At 40.7% G+C, this 17210-nt stretch overlaps 2 protein-coding genes across 6 annotated transcripts in view; one reads left to right on the plus strand and one right to left on the minus strand.

Annotated features, from left to right (window-relative positions):
• The window catches only part of LOC137617241 (glutamate-gated chloride channel-like), a 959538-nt gene that overhangs the window by 169543 nt on the left and 772785 nt on the right, over positions 1–17210 (minus strand). The gene's annotated exons all lie outside the window — the stretch shown is intronic.
• Positions 1–17210, plus strand: part of LOC137617240 (ATP-dependent RNA helicase SUV3 homolog, mitochondrial-like) — a 50538-nt gene that overhangs the window by 6966 nt on the left and 26362 nt on the right. The window contains exons 3-6 of the mRNA XM_068347201.1: positions 3953–4085; positions 4807–4907; positions 5115–5236; positions 14883–15051. Coding sequence (XP_068203302.1) covers positions 3953–4085; positions 4807–4907; positions 5115–5236; positions 14883–15051 — 525 coding nt within the window. The remainder of the gene's footprint in view (positions 1–3952; positions 4086–4806; positions 4908–5114; positions 5237–14882; positions 15052–17210) is intronic.

The raw sequence follows: 17210 nt of genomic DNA on the forward strand, positions 1-17210 counted from the left end.
TTTTACCTTTGGCTGCAACCGTTGCAGTTGCAACTGAGGTGTTCCTCTCATGACTGTTGGTTCTTCTCTTGCATTTGTTTGTGACAAGTGTTATAATTTTTGCCTGCTTTCACTTGTGAGCAAGCAAAAGTGCACAGAAAGGTAAGCATATGGTGTGGTAAGGTGAATTTTGTTACTAGGAGGATACAGTGTTGGGATGCATGTTTTGTGGGACTTTAAGTACCCCCCCCCCCTTTTGGAGTGTTGTTCTTACACTTCTGATCAGGAAGACTATAAACTTGGAGCATGGTTCTTTTCTTTATCGTAGTTTGTTTTCCTCAGGAGGAAGTTACCCGTTATGGACTGAATTTTGCCCTATCTTTGTACCTGATAAAGATATTTTTTCCTTGTGTTTTCAGTACTCCCCTTGTGACAAAACTCCCAGTTAAGTGATTTGTGTTGCAGATGAGGAAGATAGTGTTGCTTCTGCTTCAGGGGATCTTTTGCAGCTCACGACTCCTCCATGAAGGAAGAATAGTTGGCAAATGGAGGAGAATTTATTCTCACGCCGCCTCCTCTATCAATCGCTTCTCCTTCCTCCTTCATTGAGAAGATTGACAAAGAAGATAGTTATTTGGGAAGACTTTCACTAAAAGCTCCTTGTGACTTGAAATGATTGCTAAACTTCTTGGGAAAGGAGTAAAAATATAAACGCTTACCTATGCCTTTAGCATAAGTGAAGCTAGTGAGAGCAGGTGTTACAGTCGACGCTGTTGCACCTCAAGCAGATGAGTGGTCCTGCTTGGACCGAACATCAGCACCGTAGGTCTGACAAGCGGGGCAGTGTATGCGCTCATGAGCACAGAACCATGGCTTATTCTGCACTAAGCTCAACAGAGGCAAGGGTACTGTACTTGATACTACTAATACTACTATTTTCCTTCACATGGTACACCAGTACTTTTGATAGATAGCGGAGATACTTCCTCTCTGTACCAGTCCTGCTCGCCATGCTCTGCCGGGTCGGTCAGGGACTGGTCCCTGCTCTGGGCATGTGAGCACCAAGTCGAGCCTACAGCACGATCAAACCTTTTCACCAGAGGGAGAGTACACTGAATGACTCTTGCTCTGTGGTCATAGAGACTGTTTCCCAGACGAAAAAACTCAAGATTTGCCTCCCAGTTATACGTTCCTGGATTCATTCAGTTTTATTTGTTTACATTCTAGGGAGAGAAAACAAACACAAACCCTGATGGTATCATTGACTGACTAAAGGTCTGTCACAGTAGCAACTTTTTAGCTAAGAGACATGCTTGCCTCAAGAATTGGATATGTGCTAGATTGTTTGTTTATCAATCAGGAGAGTGATGAAAGGAATGCTTTGTATCCAGTACTCCTTTATACACCCAGCGATCTTTCAAGGGGTCAGGTCTACAGTATTGAGGGAGATGTCGGCCAAGCGTTTTGGGTCAACCCTGACAATTGGCTCTGGTTTGACAAAGGTTCAAACCTTCTCCAAATCCTAGCAATGACTACCAGCAGCAGCAGCTTTTTCCAGAAAGTTCTAAACCCTGCTCCACCAAGCTTAGTCCAGGAGGGGGGTTAGGTGAAAACAAGGGGAGGAGAGACTCGAGAGGTATGGCGGCCCCAGCTGTCAGTAAAGGGATGTCTTACCTAGCATATTCCAAGCACAGGACAAATACTGGGATTGCTGTTCTTCTTTTTTATTTTTTGAGCTCGCATTGGAAAATTCATAGAGGTAGCACGTTTGTTCCTGATTGTAAGAACTGCTGAACCACAAATGATAGAAAGGAAGAACTGTTGGAGAGGATGACAAGAGTTTGTTAGCTCTCATGTCTTCATCCTCTCCCAGCTCCTCCTTTCATCTCCTTTTCTCTTATGACAACTCTTTTTCAGAAGGAAGAGGCGGTGACAGTAGTCGTACAGGAGGATTCTCGTAAGTTCCTTGGGAATTCTTATATAAATTCTTCTCCTTAGGGAGGTAGTGACAGATTTTGCTTGCTGACTGTTCATTACAGTTTGGTCAGGTGAGGGTAACATAGGAGGAATTCCATTCCCCTTAAGAAGGTGCTCTCCCTGTCCTGGAGGGAGTATTGTCTCTTTCCTTTAAGTGGTACCTTTGTGGTTCGTCAAGGGTTTGTGATCCCTATGTGACTCTTCTTGGATTGGGTGCAGTTGAATGGCCTCAGCAGGAACCCAACACTGAAGCTATAGGTCAAGTGATGGCGAGATGTTTCACTCATCTTTCCCTTTCCTGCCAGGAAGAGGAGTGTCCTTACTCTCAAGTGTCATCTCAAGTAAGAACGCTCAAGCCTAGCCCTGTGCCTTTCCATTTACCTGTCAACACACTGGGAGCTGAAAAAGTCATAAAGTGTAGCACCACCTTTCCCTCTGTGTACTATACGGAAGTTGCCCACAGACCCGTAGCCCACTTTTTCCTTGGGTCCTGAAGTGACTGCTAAGTTTTGTAGTCCTCCCAGCTCCCACATGAGAATTAGTATGCATCTTTTTTATGGTAATGCATTCGGCATAAGTCTTGAGGGGAGAGAAAGTGACTGGCTCGTCTTATCTGTTTTGTTCCTGCCTTGAGAAAATGAAACCGTCGCAACTGTTAAATGCTTGTCAAACTTCTAATGCTGGTAAATTACGTAACTTGAGTGCCTTTCTTGCAGACTGCTGACTAAATCTGCCAAGAAGCAACACCGCCAGGAGGATAGATCAGTGTTTTTCCAAACATTTCGCTTGATTTGACTGGTTTGACACTGTCAATGCCATTTCCCTGTTATGAAGATAGGTTTTCCTGGTCCTAGTAGTAGCTTTTGGTGACTGGAATTTTTGCTGCCGGAATTTTTGTCATAGGACTTTTGGCAACAGACTCTTTGCCATAGGATTTTTTTCCGCTAGATTTTTCTACTACAGAAATTATGGTGCGTCAAAAGTATGAGACTTTAAGGGTTTTATAAGAGATTTTTTTTTCTTTTAATAAGGTAATATAGTCATCTTTGAAAATTAAAGAATTAACAAGTATGTTATGTCATCATCATCATCTCCTATGCCTTTAAGTAAGTTAGCTAATATATCTAAAGATTTAAACAAGTAGCTGTTGAATAAGAATGAGCAATTGTATCTACTTTTCACGTTTTAAGATATTTCTCTCATTGCAAAATGTATTTATGAACAATTCTTCTAGCTCTTCTAAAATGCCTCAAAAATAAGTTGACAATGCTAATTTTGTTTACAGAATCAAGAAAACCTATAAAATTAAAAAGTATTGGAAGTGCAGTAAAATTCCCATCAGCTATAATTGTGTGAAGTAAAGTCTTGCTGTGAAAACGTCTGCGGCAAAAATTCCCAGAACACTGTAGCATTGTATTAAGCTAATGCTGGCCGAGGCTTTAACAGCTTCTGCATCCTTATGGTTAGCAGTTAGGAGGTTTGAGTTTCCTTCCTCGCTCCCGTATGAGACCAGGGAGGACAACTTGTCTAAGCAAGAAAAGAACCTTCCAATTAGGTTATAGGGAATTTTCTCCCACCAATGACTGATCTTCCCTGTTTTAAAGGACAAAAGGTTTTGTCAATGTGTTAGAACAAATAGCATTTTAAAATGGTTTTTTTATTTTTCCTATATATACAAACCTGAGTCTTTAAATCGAATTTCTAACCTCAACCACCTCTCTGTCCTAGACCTTAGGACTAAAAGGGCTGTTCCTATTCTCTGACAGAGGTGTGGGCAGGGCTTCTCCCTTACACCACCTGTTGTTAATCAACTTCTTGGTTAATGAAGCAATGTGTGTTCAATCTCCACTGAATACATATCTCTATTTTAAAGTCCTTACATTACTATAGCTAGGAAAAATAAAAATTTTGAAATTTGTTTTTGTATTGCCCTAGATTTTGTGTTATTCATACTATTACAGTTAGTGTTTACTAATTTGTTAGGATTTTGAAACAGGCCAGATCAGATGAAATCAACGTGGGTGCCGAGATTACAGGGCCACTACAAAAAGAAGATATTTTGAGAGTATTGAACCGTTTCTATAACAATGAAGACGTAAGGGAACTGGCCCGTGAGCATGGATTAGATAGTAAGTCTTGTTGAATCTTCATCATATGTTAAGTAGTACAGTTTTTATTTTAACTCCATGCTAATTATTGTAACTTCTTTATGCTTGTTTATTTTTGTTATAGGTCTTCATCTTTTGTTTTCATCATTGCTGTTTTGTAGAGTGATTTATGGGATATTATTTGTAATCTTTGATTTAAGGTGCTTGATTTCTCTAGTCTAATATGAATTTCTTTGCTGATATATTCTAAGAATTAAGTATGTATTTCAAATTTCTTTAGTAATAAAGAAAGGATTTGTGGATTTTATGGTACTGAAGAGATTTTAAAAATTAATATTTTACTATGTTATTACAGAAGGTTGGTACTCTTCAGTTAACCCTTTTACCCCCAAAGGACGTACTGGTACATTTCACAAAACTCCTCCCTTTACCCCCATGGACGTATCGGTACGTCCTTGCAAAAAAAAATGCTATTTAAAATTTTTTTTGCATCTTTTAGATAATTATTTTGAGAAAATTCAGGCATTTTCCAAGAGAATGAGACCAACCTGACCTCTCTGTGACAAAAATTAAGGCTGTTAGAGCAATTTTAAAAAAATATACTGCAAAATGTGCTGGAAAAAAATAACCCCTGGGGGTTAAGGGTTGGAAATTTCCAAATACCCTGGGGGTAAAAGGGTTAAGATATGGTACAGTATAGAAAATATATGTGCAATTTTTAAGAGAATTTATCTAATTGCAGATTACTTGTATCAGCAGACTTTTATAAGTTTTCGGAAATTCTGTGTTGAATCTGAATCCTTGCCGGTTGATTTACACATAATCATAAGTGATATCATGAAGGTAAGAGAAATTTATTAATTTTAGAATTTTGGAGTAATACTGGTTGTTCCTTTTTCTTTTGTAATTTTCTTAAGACAGACCTAACATACTGTATTGTGGTTATAAGCTCAATTTGATTGCAGTATAGTATTTGTACCTGTTGAAGCTGATCTGTCTTGAAGCAGTAACATAATTTGTTATTGAATTTTATTTCTTTTATTATTGCAGGGCGGTGCACACATTCATGACATATATCCACAATTTAGAAAACACGCACTGAAAACTTTCCCTCATTTGAATTGCATTGATGATCTTTGCCAAATATCTGACTTGTCCACTCCTCCAAACTGGTAAGTTATCTCAATTCTTTATTATAAGGTTATGTGCTTTATATATCTTTTTAGGTTAAAATAAGGATACAGTATGGTAGCATTGCTCAGCTCCATCCCATAATGGTAAGTTTTCAATGCCGGTAAGTTTTCCCGATGATTAATGCAGAAATATGTTGCTTAGACATCTTTGTGCACAGCAGAAAATACTGCGTGTTTAGTTTCAGGTAGAATAAGATTAATGTTTGTATTAATGTTCAAAGTAGATGATTTATAAATGATGGCTTAATAGATGGAAAATTCATCAAATAATCTTCCTTTTGGATAGTGTTATTTCCAAATTACACATGATGGTGTTAAAGATGAAGCTTATTATGATAATTTTACCAATTCCAGTAATAAGAATACATTATTCAAATGTAAGCATAGTAATAATAAATTCTGTGTGAAGTGCAATGAAATTGTGTTTTTCAATATCAAACTTACCCGATGATCATATAGCTGCATCCCTGCTGCCCGACAGAAAAAACCTACGGGCGGAATACGCCAGCGATCGCTATACAGGTGGGGGTGTACATCAACAGCGCCATCTGTCAAGTAGGTACTCAAGTACTCGATGTCAACAAAGAACCAATTTTCCCTCTGTCGTGCCACAGGCAAGACCTACTAAATACGCCGTCCCTAACTGGATTTGTTTTCACAACGATTTTGTGAAGTACACTATTCCAGTTTTGAGCTTTCGCTATGCAGGGGTTTTATCTTCATTTCAAAACTTGAACTCGTTTTGGATAGATTTAATTATGGTGACGAAGAGAGTATGGACTCTCTTTCACTTTTAAATGGCCGACCCTTCCCTTAGACGGAAGTGTTGGTGACGAAGAGAGTATGGACTCTCTTTCACTTTAAATGGCCGACCCTTCCCTTAGACGGAAGTGTGTTTAGGTTTTTGGTAATTTTGCTTAACAAGTTATAGATCTATTTATCTTATATCTCTCCGCCTTTATAGGCCTCTTTGATTAACTTTCCATTTATTATAAACTTATAAAAATTAATTTTTATGTTTGTTTATATGCGACCTTTCCTAATAGTAGGCGGTCCTTACTTGGAACCGAAGTTAATTAACATTGAGCCCGTCATATCGTATTTACCTTTTAAGAATTTATACTTTTTTAATTTTAATGTTTTTGAAAGAATTTCTTTGATAGTCTCGTACTGTTTTCAAAGATGAACTAACATTTAGTTTAGTCTCCGCAGTTGTTGACGTTCAGAACGTTCAACATGCGCTCTATCGTTACGATAGAGAGAGAGTATTTCACGGTTTCACGTTGCAGTAAGAGTAAACCGATTCTAGTGTTTCGTTCATTCTTTCTTAGCTTAAATGGTTTAAATTCTAATAAAGGAACTTTTTATTTGGGAAACCTTTCAGTTTTTTCCTTTAGCAAATAATATGTTTTAACGATATATAATTGGGCTCTTCTCTCAGGTTCTAAGTCAAGAGAGAAGAGAGAGAGAGATAGAGACGGAGGGAGAGAGAGGAGAATAAACGTTTCGTTCAAGCGCGTAACGTTGTTCTCGTTTTTTACTCTTCTCCCTAGTCGCTGTAGGGGAAGAAGGTAAAACGTTTCTAGAGTTTTATTCTTGTTCCCAGGCTTTATGCGGTGAGAGATTTTAAACGTAGTTTATTTGATCTAGTGTTTAGTCTCTTTTCCAGCCACTGAATTCTTTATCTTTAATTATGTTTTTCTGTTGCATTGTAAAACTGTTTTTCGCAATTACTACCTTTTAATGAAGGATAGGATTGCGTGTTTCAGGTAGAAATCAGTTAAAGTTTCTATTTCAGTGAAATAAGTGCAAACAGAAAATCAAAAGTGATAAAGTGATATGCGCAAAGTGTTACAGTGTTGCGTTCGAGGGTTCGTCTGTTCGGGCCAGTGGTTCACCTAGTCCGGGACCTCTTACAAGCTCCCAAGCCCAGGGGAGAAGTAATGTCGAACGACTTAGGGTTCCACAGGCCTTGATCGACGAACAGACGTTTCCCTCGGTGGTTTCGGGTGTATCTACACACGTTGCCGACGTGATCGCCCCACCCACACAAAGACGAGAGAGCCCATTTATTCCTCGTCTGCGGAAGAGGTTTCTCGTAGAAACCATGGACCAAATCTTGCAGCTTTTTAAGTGCAAGTCGGTCCCTTCCGCGCAAGTCCAACGGCCTAGGTGTAGCCACTGGGTCAGTTCGGACTCGCTGCAGTCATCCGACGACTGCACACCTCCCAAGAGAGGCAAGGTGGTACCGCAACAGGCAGTAACTCCGTCTGTTGCCGCACCAGCTGTTTTAGACCCTCAGTCACAACGGACAGTAGCTCCGTTTGTTGCCGTCTTTTGTAGACCCTAGTGGTCCAGGCTGCAGACTATGCAGTCTCAGCTTGCTTCCTTCATGCAGGAGTATCGTGCTGAGAAGGTTGACACTGCACCTGTTAACCTACAACCTGCCACGGTTGTGCGCTCAGCAGATACTGCGGCTGCCTGCTCCCACACTCCACCTGTGAGAGCTCCACCACCGATGCGCAGTCGACCCTGCCAGACGCATGTTCATGCTGCACCCTCCGTTGACATGCGTGAGCTACCGCATCAGCAGTGGGAAGGTGCTGTCAAGCTGCCGTGTTTTGACGCAATGCGGCATGCTCCGCAACCCACGGCAGTCCCTCCCACGCACCAGCACTCCGCTTTTGTTGTTGCCAGCTCCCACACTCCGACTGCGGAGAAGGTTGACGATGCACCCGTTGGCCTACAGCCTGCCACGGTTGTGCGCCCAGCATGGCTGCCTGCTCCCACACTCTTGTTGTGAGAGCTCCTCCACCCATGCGCAGTCGACCCTGCCAGACGCATGCTGACTCCCACAAACACACGGAGCACTCCGTTGCCGTGCGTGAGCTACCACAAGCTGCCGTGTTTTGACACGGTGTGTCAGCCTCCGCAACACACTGTGGTTACCGCCACTCGCCCGCAGCAGACTAGTCAGTCAGGAGTTGAGGCTTCCCCACACAGCTTTGGTTGTTGCCAACTCACAGACTGTCAAGCAGTTACATGACGTTGCCTTCTGGTCTGCTACTAATGCACCAGTGCTGTATGTCCTCACGCACCTGTTGTGGTTGACAGTTCAGTTTTTGACAGTTCACAGACTGTCAAGCAGTTACATAACGTTGCCTTCTGGTCTGCTGCTTATGCACCAGTGAAACCCTCACTGAGATAACCTAGCTTTTCTCGGACATGGTTCCTGTAGATGAGAAAGTGCTGTTCTCCCTCCTTCTGATTTTCCCTTGAGGACTCTGTCATTTGGAGAGGAGCCTTAAGCTGCTTAGCCTCCTATGGACTTTAATTAAAGCATAACATGCTTCCAGGGATGGTAAATGGTTCCGCTTCAGTCGCTAACCCCGTCTGTTGCCACACCTGCTCCCATAGACCTTGGGCTTTGTTGCAAGACATGCAGTCCAAGCTTAGTCCTTGATAGAGAATTTTTTACGGAGAAGAACCTTCTAGCCAACAACCTTCCTACCGGTTGGTTGTACGCCCTGTTGACGCTGAGGTATCCTACTCACGTCCGCCAGTTGAGATGGTTCCTCCACCGGTGCGACCCAGTGTGGGTTGCCAGTCGCACGTTGACGTTAAGCGACTCTCGGAGGTGGTTGTGGACGTTCAGTGGGTCACTAGGAAGACGTTCAACAACCAGCAGAGGTGACTTGTTGTGACGCAGTGCGGCAACCTCAGCAACCCGATAAGGGGTTGTCTGCACAACCCAGACAGTCTAGTCAGTTTCAGGTTGTCGCTGTACTTCCTCGCGTCCCCATGGTTGACAGTTCACAGACTGTGCAGCAGTACCATGATCTTGTGTCCGGCTCCGTCACGCATCTACCAGTGCGACCGGATTCAGCGAGTCAGACGTTGCCCACTCCGTTGCCGTTTCCTCATCAGTTTCGGATGAGGAATCCTCTGATGAGGACATGGCTGAACAAGACGATCAACCCCCAGCCCTGCTATCCATCCAGAAGATGCTGAAGAAGGAACACGGCCCTGTCAGGCTGTGGATGAGTCTGGTTAGGACACTGTCATCCGTGGTTCAATTGGTGTCACTTGGAAGACTACACCTCCGTCCTCTTCGGTATCATCTAGCTCTTCACTGGAAAAGGACAAGACGCTAGAAGCGGTCTCGATCCCGGTTTCCGGAAGATAAGTCTGGTCTGACTTGATGAAAGGACTTTATCAACCTTTGAAAGGGTCTTCCCCTGACTGTTCAGACTCCCAACCACGTTCTCTTCTCAGACGCATCGGACGTAGGCTGGGGTGCGACCTTAGGCGGTAGGGAATGCTCGGGATTATGGAACTCGAGTCAAAGGACAATGCATTTCAACTGCAAGAAGCTTCTGGCAGTACGTCTGACCTGGAAAAGCTTCAGGTCTCTCCTTCAAGGCAAAGTAGTGGAGGTGAACACGGTCAACTCCCTGCTTTGATGCTCATCTCCTAGCAAGGAGGGACCTACTCTCTGACATGGTACGAGTTTGCAAGTGACCTCCTCTCCTGTTCAACAGGTCTAGACTTTTCACTAGTAACGAGTTTCATCCAAGGCAACTTGAATGTCTTAGCAGATTGTCTCAGTAGGAAGGGACAATAATTCCAACATATTGGACCCTCCCAAGGATGTATGCAAGAGACTTTGGGTCACCTGGGGCCAGCCAACCATAGATCTCTTCGCAACCTCGATGTCCAAGAGGCTCTCAATACTTTGCTCACCTATCCCGGACCCAGCAGTAGTTCTTATAGATGCCTTTCTACTAGATTGGTCTCATCTAGATCTATATGCATTCCCTCCGTTCTAGATTGTCAACAAGGTACTGCAGAAGTTCGCCTCTCACGAAGGGACAAAGTTGACGCTAGTTGCTTCCCTCTGGCCCACGAGAGAATAACTTACCGAGGTACTTCGATGGCTAGTAGATGTTCCCAGAACTCTTCCCCTAAGGGTGGACCTGCTACGTCTGCCACGCGTAAAGAAGGTACTCCAAGGCCTCCACGCTCTTCGTCTCACTGCCTTCAGAGTATCGAAAGACTCTCGAGAACTAGAGGTTTTTCGAAGGAGGCAACCAGAGCGATTGCTAGAGCAAGGAGAACATCCACCCTTAGAGTCTACCAATCGAAGTGGGAAATCTTCCGAAACTGGTGCAAGTCAGTATCCGTATCCTCGACCAGTACCTCTGTAACTCAAATAGCTGACTTCCTCTTATATCTGAGGAAAGAGCGATCTCTTTCAGCTCCCACTATCAAGGGTTACAGAAGCATGTTGGCATCAGTCTTCCGTCACAGAGGCTTAGATCTTTCCAACAATAAAGATCTACAGGACCTCCTTAAGTCTTTTGAGACCACGAAGGAGCGTCGTTTGGTTTCACCTGGTTGGAATTTAGACGTGGTTCTAAGATTCCTTATGTCAGACAGGTTCGAACCACTTCAATCAGCCTCCCCGAAAGATCTCACCTTTAAGACTCTTTTCCTGATATGCTTAACCACAGCTAAAAGAGTCAGTGAGATTCATGCCTTCAGCAAGAACATCGGATTCTCATCCGAAACGGCTACATGTTCTACATCTTGGTTTTCTAGCCAAACACGAGCTGCCTTCTCGGCCTTGACCAATATCGTTCGATATTCCAAACTTATCGTATGGTTGGAAATGAACTAGAAAGAGTATCATGTCCTGTAAGAGCTCTTAAGTTCTATTTTAAAACCTTTACGAGGCCCGTCTGAAGCTTTATGGTGTTCACTTAAGAATCCATCTTTGCCTATGTCAGAGAATTCTTTATCCTATTTTTATCAGACTGTTAATACGAGAAGCTCATTCCCTTCTGAATGAGGAAGACCAAACTTGGCTGAAGGTAAGGACACACGAAGTTAGAGCTGTCACAACTTCCGTGGCCTTTAAAAAAAATAGATCTCTGCAAAATATATTCGACGCAACCTTTTGGAAAAGCAAATCAGTGTTCGCGTCTTTTATCTTAAGAATATCCAGTCTCTTTACGAGAACTGCTACACTCTAGGACCATTCGTAGCAACGAGTGCAGTAGTGGTGGGGGCTCCACCACTACAATTCCCTAATTCCAGAACCTTTTTAATCTTTCTCTTGAAATATTTTTGGGTTGTCCGGAAGGCTAAGAAGCCTTTCGCATCCTACTTGATTTGGCGGGTGGTCAAAATCATTTCTTGAGAAGCGCCTAGATTAGAGGTTTTGATGAGGACCTTTAGTATGGGTTGCAACCCTTCATACTTCAGCTCCTAGGAGTCGCTCAGCATCCTATGAGGATCGCGAGGCTCAGTAAGGAAGACGTACTTAAAAAGGCAGAGTAATTGTTCAAGTCGTCTTCCTTACCAGGTACTTATTTATTTTATGCTTGTTATTTTGAATAACTGCTAAAATGAAATACGGAATACTTAGCTCATAATGTCAACTTGTAATGCTGGTCTCTACCCACCCCCCTGGGTGTGAATCAGCTATATGATCATCGGGTAAGTTTGATATTGAAAAATGTTATTTTCCTTAGTAAAATAAATTTTTGAATATACTTACCCGATGATCATAAATTAAAGTACCCACCCTTCCTCCCCAATAGAGAACCAGTGGGACAGAGGAGAAAATTGGTTCTTTGTTGACATCGAGTACTTGAGTACCTACTTGACAGATGGCGCTGTTGATGTACACCCCCACCTGTATAGCGATCGCTGGCGTATTCCGCCCGTAGGTTTTTTCTGTCGGGCAGCAGGGATGCAGCTATATGATCATCGGGTAAGTATATTCAAAAATTTATTTTACTAAGGAAAATAACATATTTCAAATGTATTATAAAAATTATAGCTATTGGAAGAGCAGTAGAACAATGAAAGGTTAGGAACAAGAGAAGGAGAAAAGGATATCTATAAGATTTCAAACTTGAAGAAGAGGTAAAGGCAGGATTTGGGGTAACTGAGAGTTATCAATGATAGAAATGGAAATGTATCGTCTGGGGACGAGGAGATGGTGATAATATTTTGAACAATTATTGAATACTGAAATTGAGAGAAGATGAGTTGGGAGAAACTCAGTGTGAAGGGGCCAGTGATGGAGATACAAAATACAGAAGTAAGGTGGGCATTAAGTAAAATGAAAAATGGTCAAGGACCAGGTGTATCAGAATTTTGAATTGAAATGATAGTTACTAGCTACAGAGGAGAAGAATGGATGCTGTATTTATTAAAAGCAATATGGAAAGGGGAAATAGTGCCTAAAGACTGGGAAGAGAGTCTAATGGTATCTATATTTAGGCAGAAATGTGATGTTATGGAATATGGTAACTACAGGGGAATTAAACCAATAGAGCATGGTTTGACAGTTTTTGAGAGGGTACTAGATGAGAAATTGAAAAGATTGGGCAACTGTAGTATAGATTCATGAGGAGGAGGAGGAGGACTGTGGATGCCATATTTATAACCCTTTTACCCCCAGTGGACGTACTGGTACGTTTCACAAAACTCATCCCTTTACCCCCATGAACGTACTGGTACGTCCTTGCAAAAAACTGTTATTTATATTTTTTTTTTGCATATTTTTTATAACTATGAGAAACTTCAGGCATTTTCCAAAATAATGGGACCAACCTGACCTCTCTTTGACAAAAATTAAGGCTGTTAGAGCAATTTAAAAAATATATATGGCAAAATGTGCTTAAAAAAAAATGCCTGGGGGTTAAGGGTTGGAAAGTTCCAAAATAGCCTGGAGGTAAAAGGGTTAATAAGGCAGCTACCAGAAAAGAAATAAGGCAGCTACCAGAAAAGAGCTTAGAGGGGAAACCAGAGGCTCTTCTGTGCTTTTGTAGATCTAGAGAAGGCATATGATAGAATACCAAGAGAAGTGAGGTTTTGGTGCTTGTGGAAGAGGAAAGTCCTGGAATAGTTGGTTATAATGGTAGGTATGATTTACAAAAGAACAAGGACAAAATTAATAAGTGCTTTGAAAACTGAAAACTTTCAAATTAGTGTTGGGTTACACCAGGGGTCAGCATTAAGCCTTTTTTTATATGTGGTCATGGATGTGTTAAGTGAGGAGATAACAAATTAAGAGTTACCATATGCAGATGCTTTGGTGATTACTGCTGAAAGTGAGGAAGACTTACAGAGAAGGGTAGTAGAGTGGCAAGAGACTTTGGGGATGGATGGCTTGAGGGTACTGTAAATGTAGATAAAACTAAAACGATAGTAAGCAGCAAGGAAGGTAGGGATAGGATAGCCAGGCATGAAAGTAGAGGCTCTGTTATCAAACAGGTGGAACAATTTCGATGCTTCGGATCTACTATAAATCAGGAGGGAGAATGTGAGGCCTAAGTTGAGAATAGGATAAAAGCAGCCTGGGGAAGTGGAGGGAGGGAACAGGAGTGATAAGTTTTAAGAAAATTCCAATCAAGCTAGGAGTTAATATATGTAGCACAGTGATAAAACCAGTGTTAATGTATGGATTGAAAATGTGGACTCTGAGGAAACAAAGCTTGAGAGTACAGAAATGAGAAAGGTGAGGTGGATTATGGAAACATCACTCCTTAAAAGATTGGAAAAATATTGAAATCAGAAGAATGGCAGACATAGTAAAGATTACAGAGGTGAAGAGAGTGTCACAACTGAGATGGTGTGGGCACATGTTGAGGATGAATAGAGGGAAGGGGAGTGAGGAGGACTATAATTATTGTTGTTGTTATTTGCCAAGCTACAACCCTAGTTGGAAAAGCAGGATGCTACAAGCCCAGGGGCTCCAACAGGGAAAATAGCCCAGTGAGGAAAGGAAACAAGGAAATAATTGAAGTAATTGACAATTAAAATAAAATGTTTTAAGAATAGTAGCAACACTAAAATGAATATTTCATATATAAAGTATGAAAACTTAACTAGAATAAGAGGAAGAGAAATAAGATGGAATAGTGTGCCTGAGTGTACCCTCAAGCAAGAGAACTCCAACCAAAGACAGTGGAAGACCCTGGTTCAGAGGCTATGGCACTACTCAAGACTAGAGAACAATGGTTTGATTTTGGAGTGTCCTTCTCCTAGGAGAGCTGCTTACCATAGCTAAAGAGTTTTTTCTACCCTTACCAAGAGGAGAGTAGCCACTGAACAATTACAGTGCAGTAGTTAACACCTTGAGAGAAGAATTCTTTGCTAGTACTGTATGGCCAGATAAAGGACCCAATAACACACTAGTGGTAGTATATCAGTGGGTGGCTGGTGCCCTGACCAAAGGAGGAACCTGTTCAGGGGAGAAGATCGAGTAGCTAGATAAGGTGAAGGATGTTATGGAGAGGAGAGGTTCGGAGGAATAGGAGGCCTTAAATGGAAGACATTGGCGAAGGAGTATCAAGCAGTGGGAATAACAGTGGGAAAGAAGAAGGAGAGGGGTAACCCTATTACAAGGAAAGAGTTTGAAATATTTTAGTTTTAGGGTAAATGTCTGTATTAAACCAAGCTTCAAGAAAAGCACTAAGAACATCAGGGAAGGTAAATAGGAAGAATAATGATTGTGTATATAGTATGTGATTATTTAGAAATATTCTTATTAGCGGTAACTAGTTTTATTATTGAAATGATGATTTTTATGTATTTTCTAATTCACCAGGTACCCTGAAGCTCGTGCTTTAAACAGGAAAATAATTTTTCATGCAGGACCAACAAATAGTGGTAAAACTTATCACGCTATGCAGCAGTTTTTATGCGCTGACTCTGGTGTTTATTGTGGGCCTCTAAAACTTTTAGCCACAGAAGTTTTTCACAAAAGCAATGAAAAGGTATGTTAACTGGCTATTTCCTTTTCATAATTTCCTCTCTTGGTAGAATTTGAAATTGAAATGGTCGTTCATCTTTATGGTTTTTATATGAAGGTCTTTTAAGAATCGTTGCCTTACTAGTTCTGTCTAATTCTCTGTGGTTGATTTTTATTTGGGTACAAATCCTCATCCATACTTTATCTCAATAATCTCATCTGGGAGTTGCAACTTGAAATCTTTCTACTTCTTAATTCAAATCTTTTGATTACTTTTCTTCTTCATCACATTACTAAAACTGAAGAATGTTCCAGCTGAAGCATTGCTTCTCTTTACCACTAAGACTTCCTGCATTTTTTGGTTACACCTCGATAACCAACATTTTCTTTGCTCTTGTCTCCAGTGGCATAGGGATACTGGGAAATCCTGAATGCTACACATTTTGTATGTCACTAATATATTATCTACTGTCATCTCCTTTTCAGTGACCTGGTAATCTCTTTTAATTTTACTTAAGACGTTAAAAATTTTAGTTTGTAGATGCCCTTTTGGTAAAGATGTCACAATGCTGTATATTGCCAAGGTGACAGAAATATTATACATCATGAGGTCTACCACTACACTATTAACATTTTCCTCCTCCTCCATCTTTACCATTAACATCTCTGATAGATAGTTGGTATAGAAATTTTTTTCTTAAATTTCTAGCTTGATCACAACATTTATTACTTTAAATATGGTATTGCATTCATCTCTTCATCCTTAATCTTTTCATCATTCACGTGTGTTCTTTCCATTCCACTCTTCCATCTTAAAGTTTTATGTAAAACCTATATCTTTTATGCTACTGTTAAAACTACCTATATCTCTCAGGGCCTTCTTTTATTTAATTCTATAGCTTTGCCATTTTTAGTAATAAAAGGCTCTGTGTTGACCATAATGGACTCTAAACATTTATCTTATTCTTTTTATATACTGTATTTATAAATATTTAAACTCTAGATCTACCATTAGCCAATATTTACACTCTACAATGGCTATACTGTAATATGTTGTAATACTGTAGTCGCATGCTTGCCAGGCTAAGTGATTTTCCATGGCGTTTTGTCTTTGAATGTACTTTTAACAGCTTTGAAATTTGGTTCTTTGTGTATTTAAGAACAGCTTCTCTCCCTTATGGTTTTTTCTTTTGTTTCATAAGGTCGCATCACATGCTGAAATCCAACATTGTTCCAACTGGCACATTTAGGTCTGCTAATATTCTGGTTCCATTTTTCATTTTTCTCAATTGCTGCACTTAGATAAATGCACCTGTTAATTTTTCCCATAGCACTTTTTTGTGTTCTGGTGTTGCTTTTCTGGGATACATATCTAAAAGATGTCCATTGCTTTTCTTCCAATGATTATTTCAATCCTGTTATCCTTCTGTTTATTCTATCCACATCTGTCCCATATTTTGGACATATATTGGACCAGTATGCCTACTTCATTTTCTAACCTAACCACTGAACAATAATTTTTATGCAGCTGCTATTTGTCTTTGTACCTGCTAAATTACTTTGTCATATCAAGTGTAATCAAAGTCTGACTGGAGAGTATTCATCCCTTCTGTATATAAATCAAGCAATTTTAATGTGTTCAGATTTTATTCTCCTTCAGGACATGTCCTTTTGGACTTTGTTCAGTATTCTTTCCATTGGATGTAAACAAAATTCAAAATAATAATTTTGAACTTCGCAGAGGGCCTTTGTCTCATTTGTCTTGATGTGTTATCTGTTTCTTCTTTGCACTTAGTCTTCAGTTTGAGCAACTGCCAAAAATTACATGGATTCATGTCTGGTGAGTAGGGTGTGAGGTGAGTAGACACAACCATTTTTGTGGTGAAGCTATTGATTATCTGCTTCCGACAACTTTGCTCTTTTGTGTCGCACAGTTTTCTTCAAGAGTATATACCACTCCCAGATACTACTTTGTACTAATTGTTTGACATTCGAGAGCTTACTTGTGAACAGCAACCTGGCAGTTAAAAAGAAAAGGAATTGATATGACCCACACAATGCCATAGACTTTGTGCATTTTATATCTGGTTAATGTTCATTACTTTGAGTGTGATAGCTGAGCATTTTTTTCTGGGTCATATTCATAAAGCCTAGTCTCATCAAGTTATTATCTTTGTGGCTCCA

The sequence above is a fragment of the Palaemon carinicauda genome, chromosome 23 (genome assembly GCF_036898095.1).
Source record: "Palaemon carinicauda isolate YSFRI2023 chromosome 23, ASM3689809v2, whole genome shotgun sequence".
Classification (NCBI taxonomy): Eukaryota; Metazoa; Arthropoda; class Malacostraca; order Decapoda; family Palaemonidae; genus Palaemon; species Palaemon carinicauda.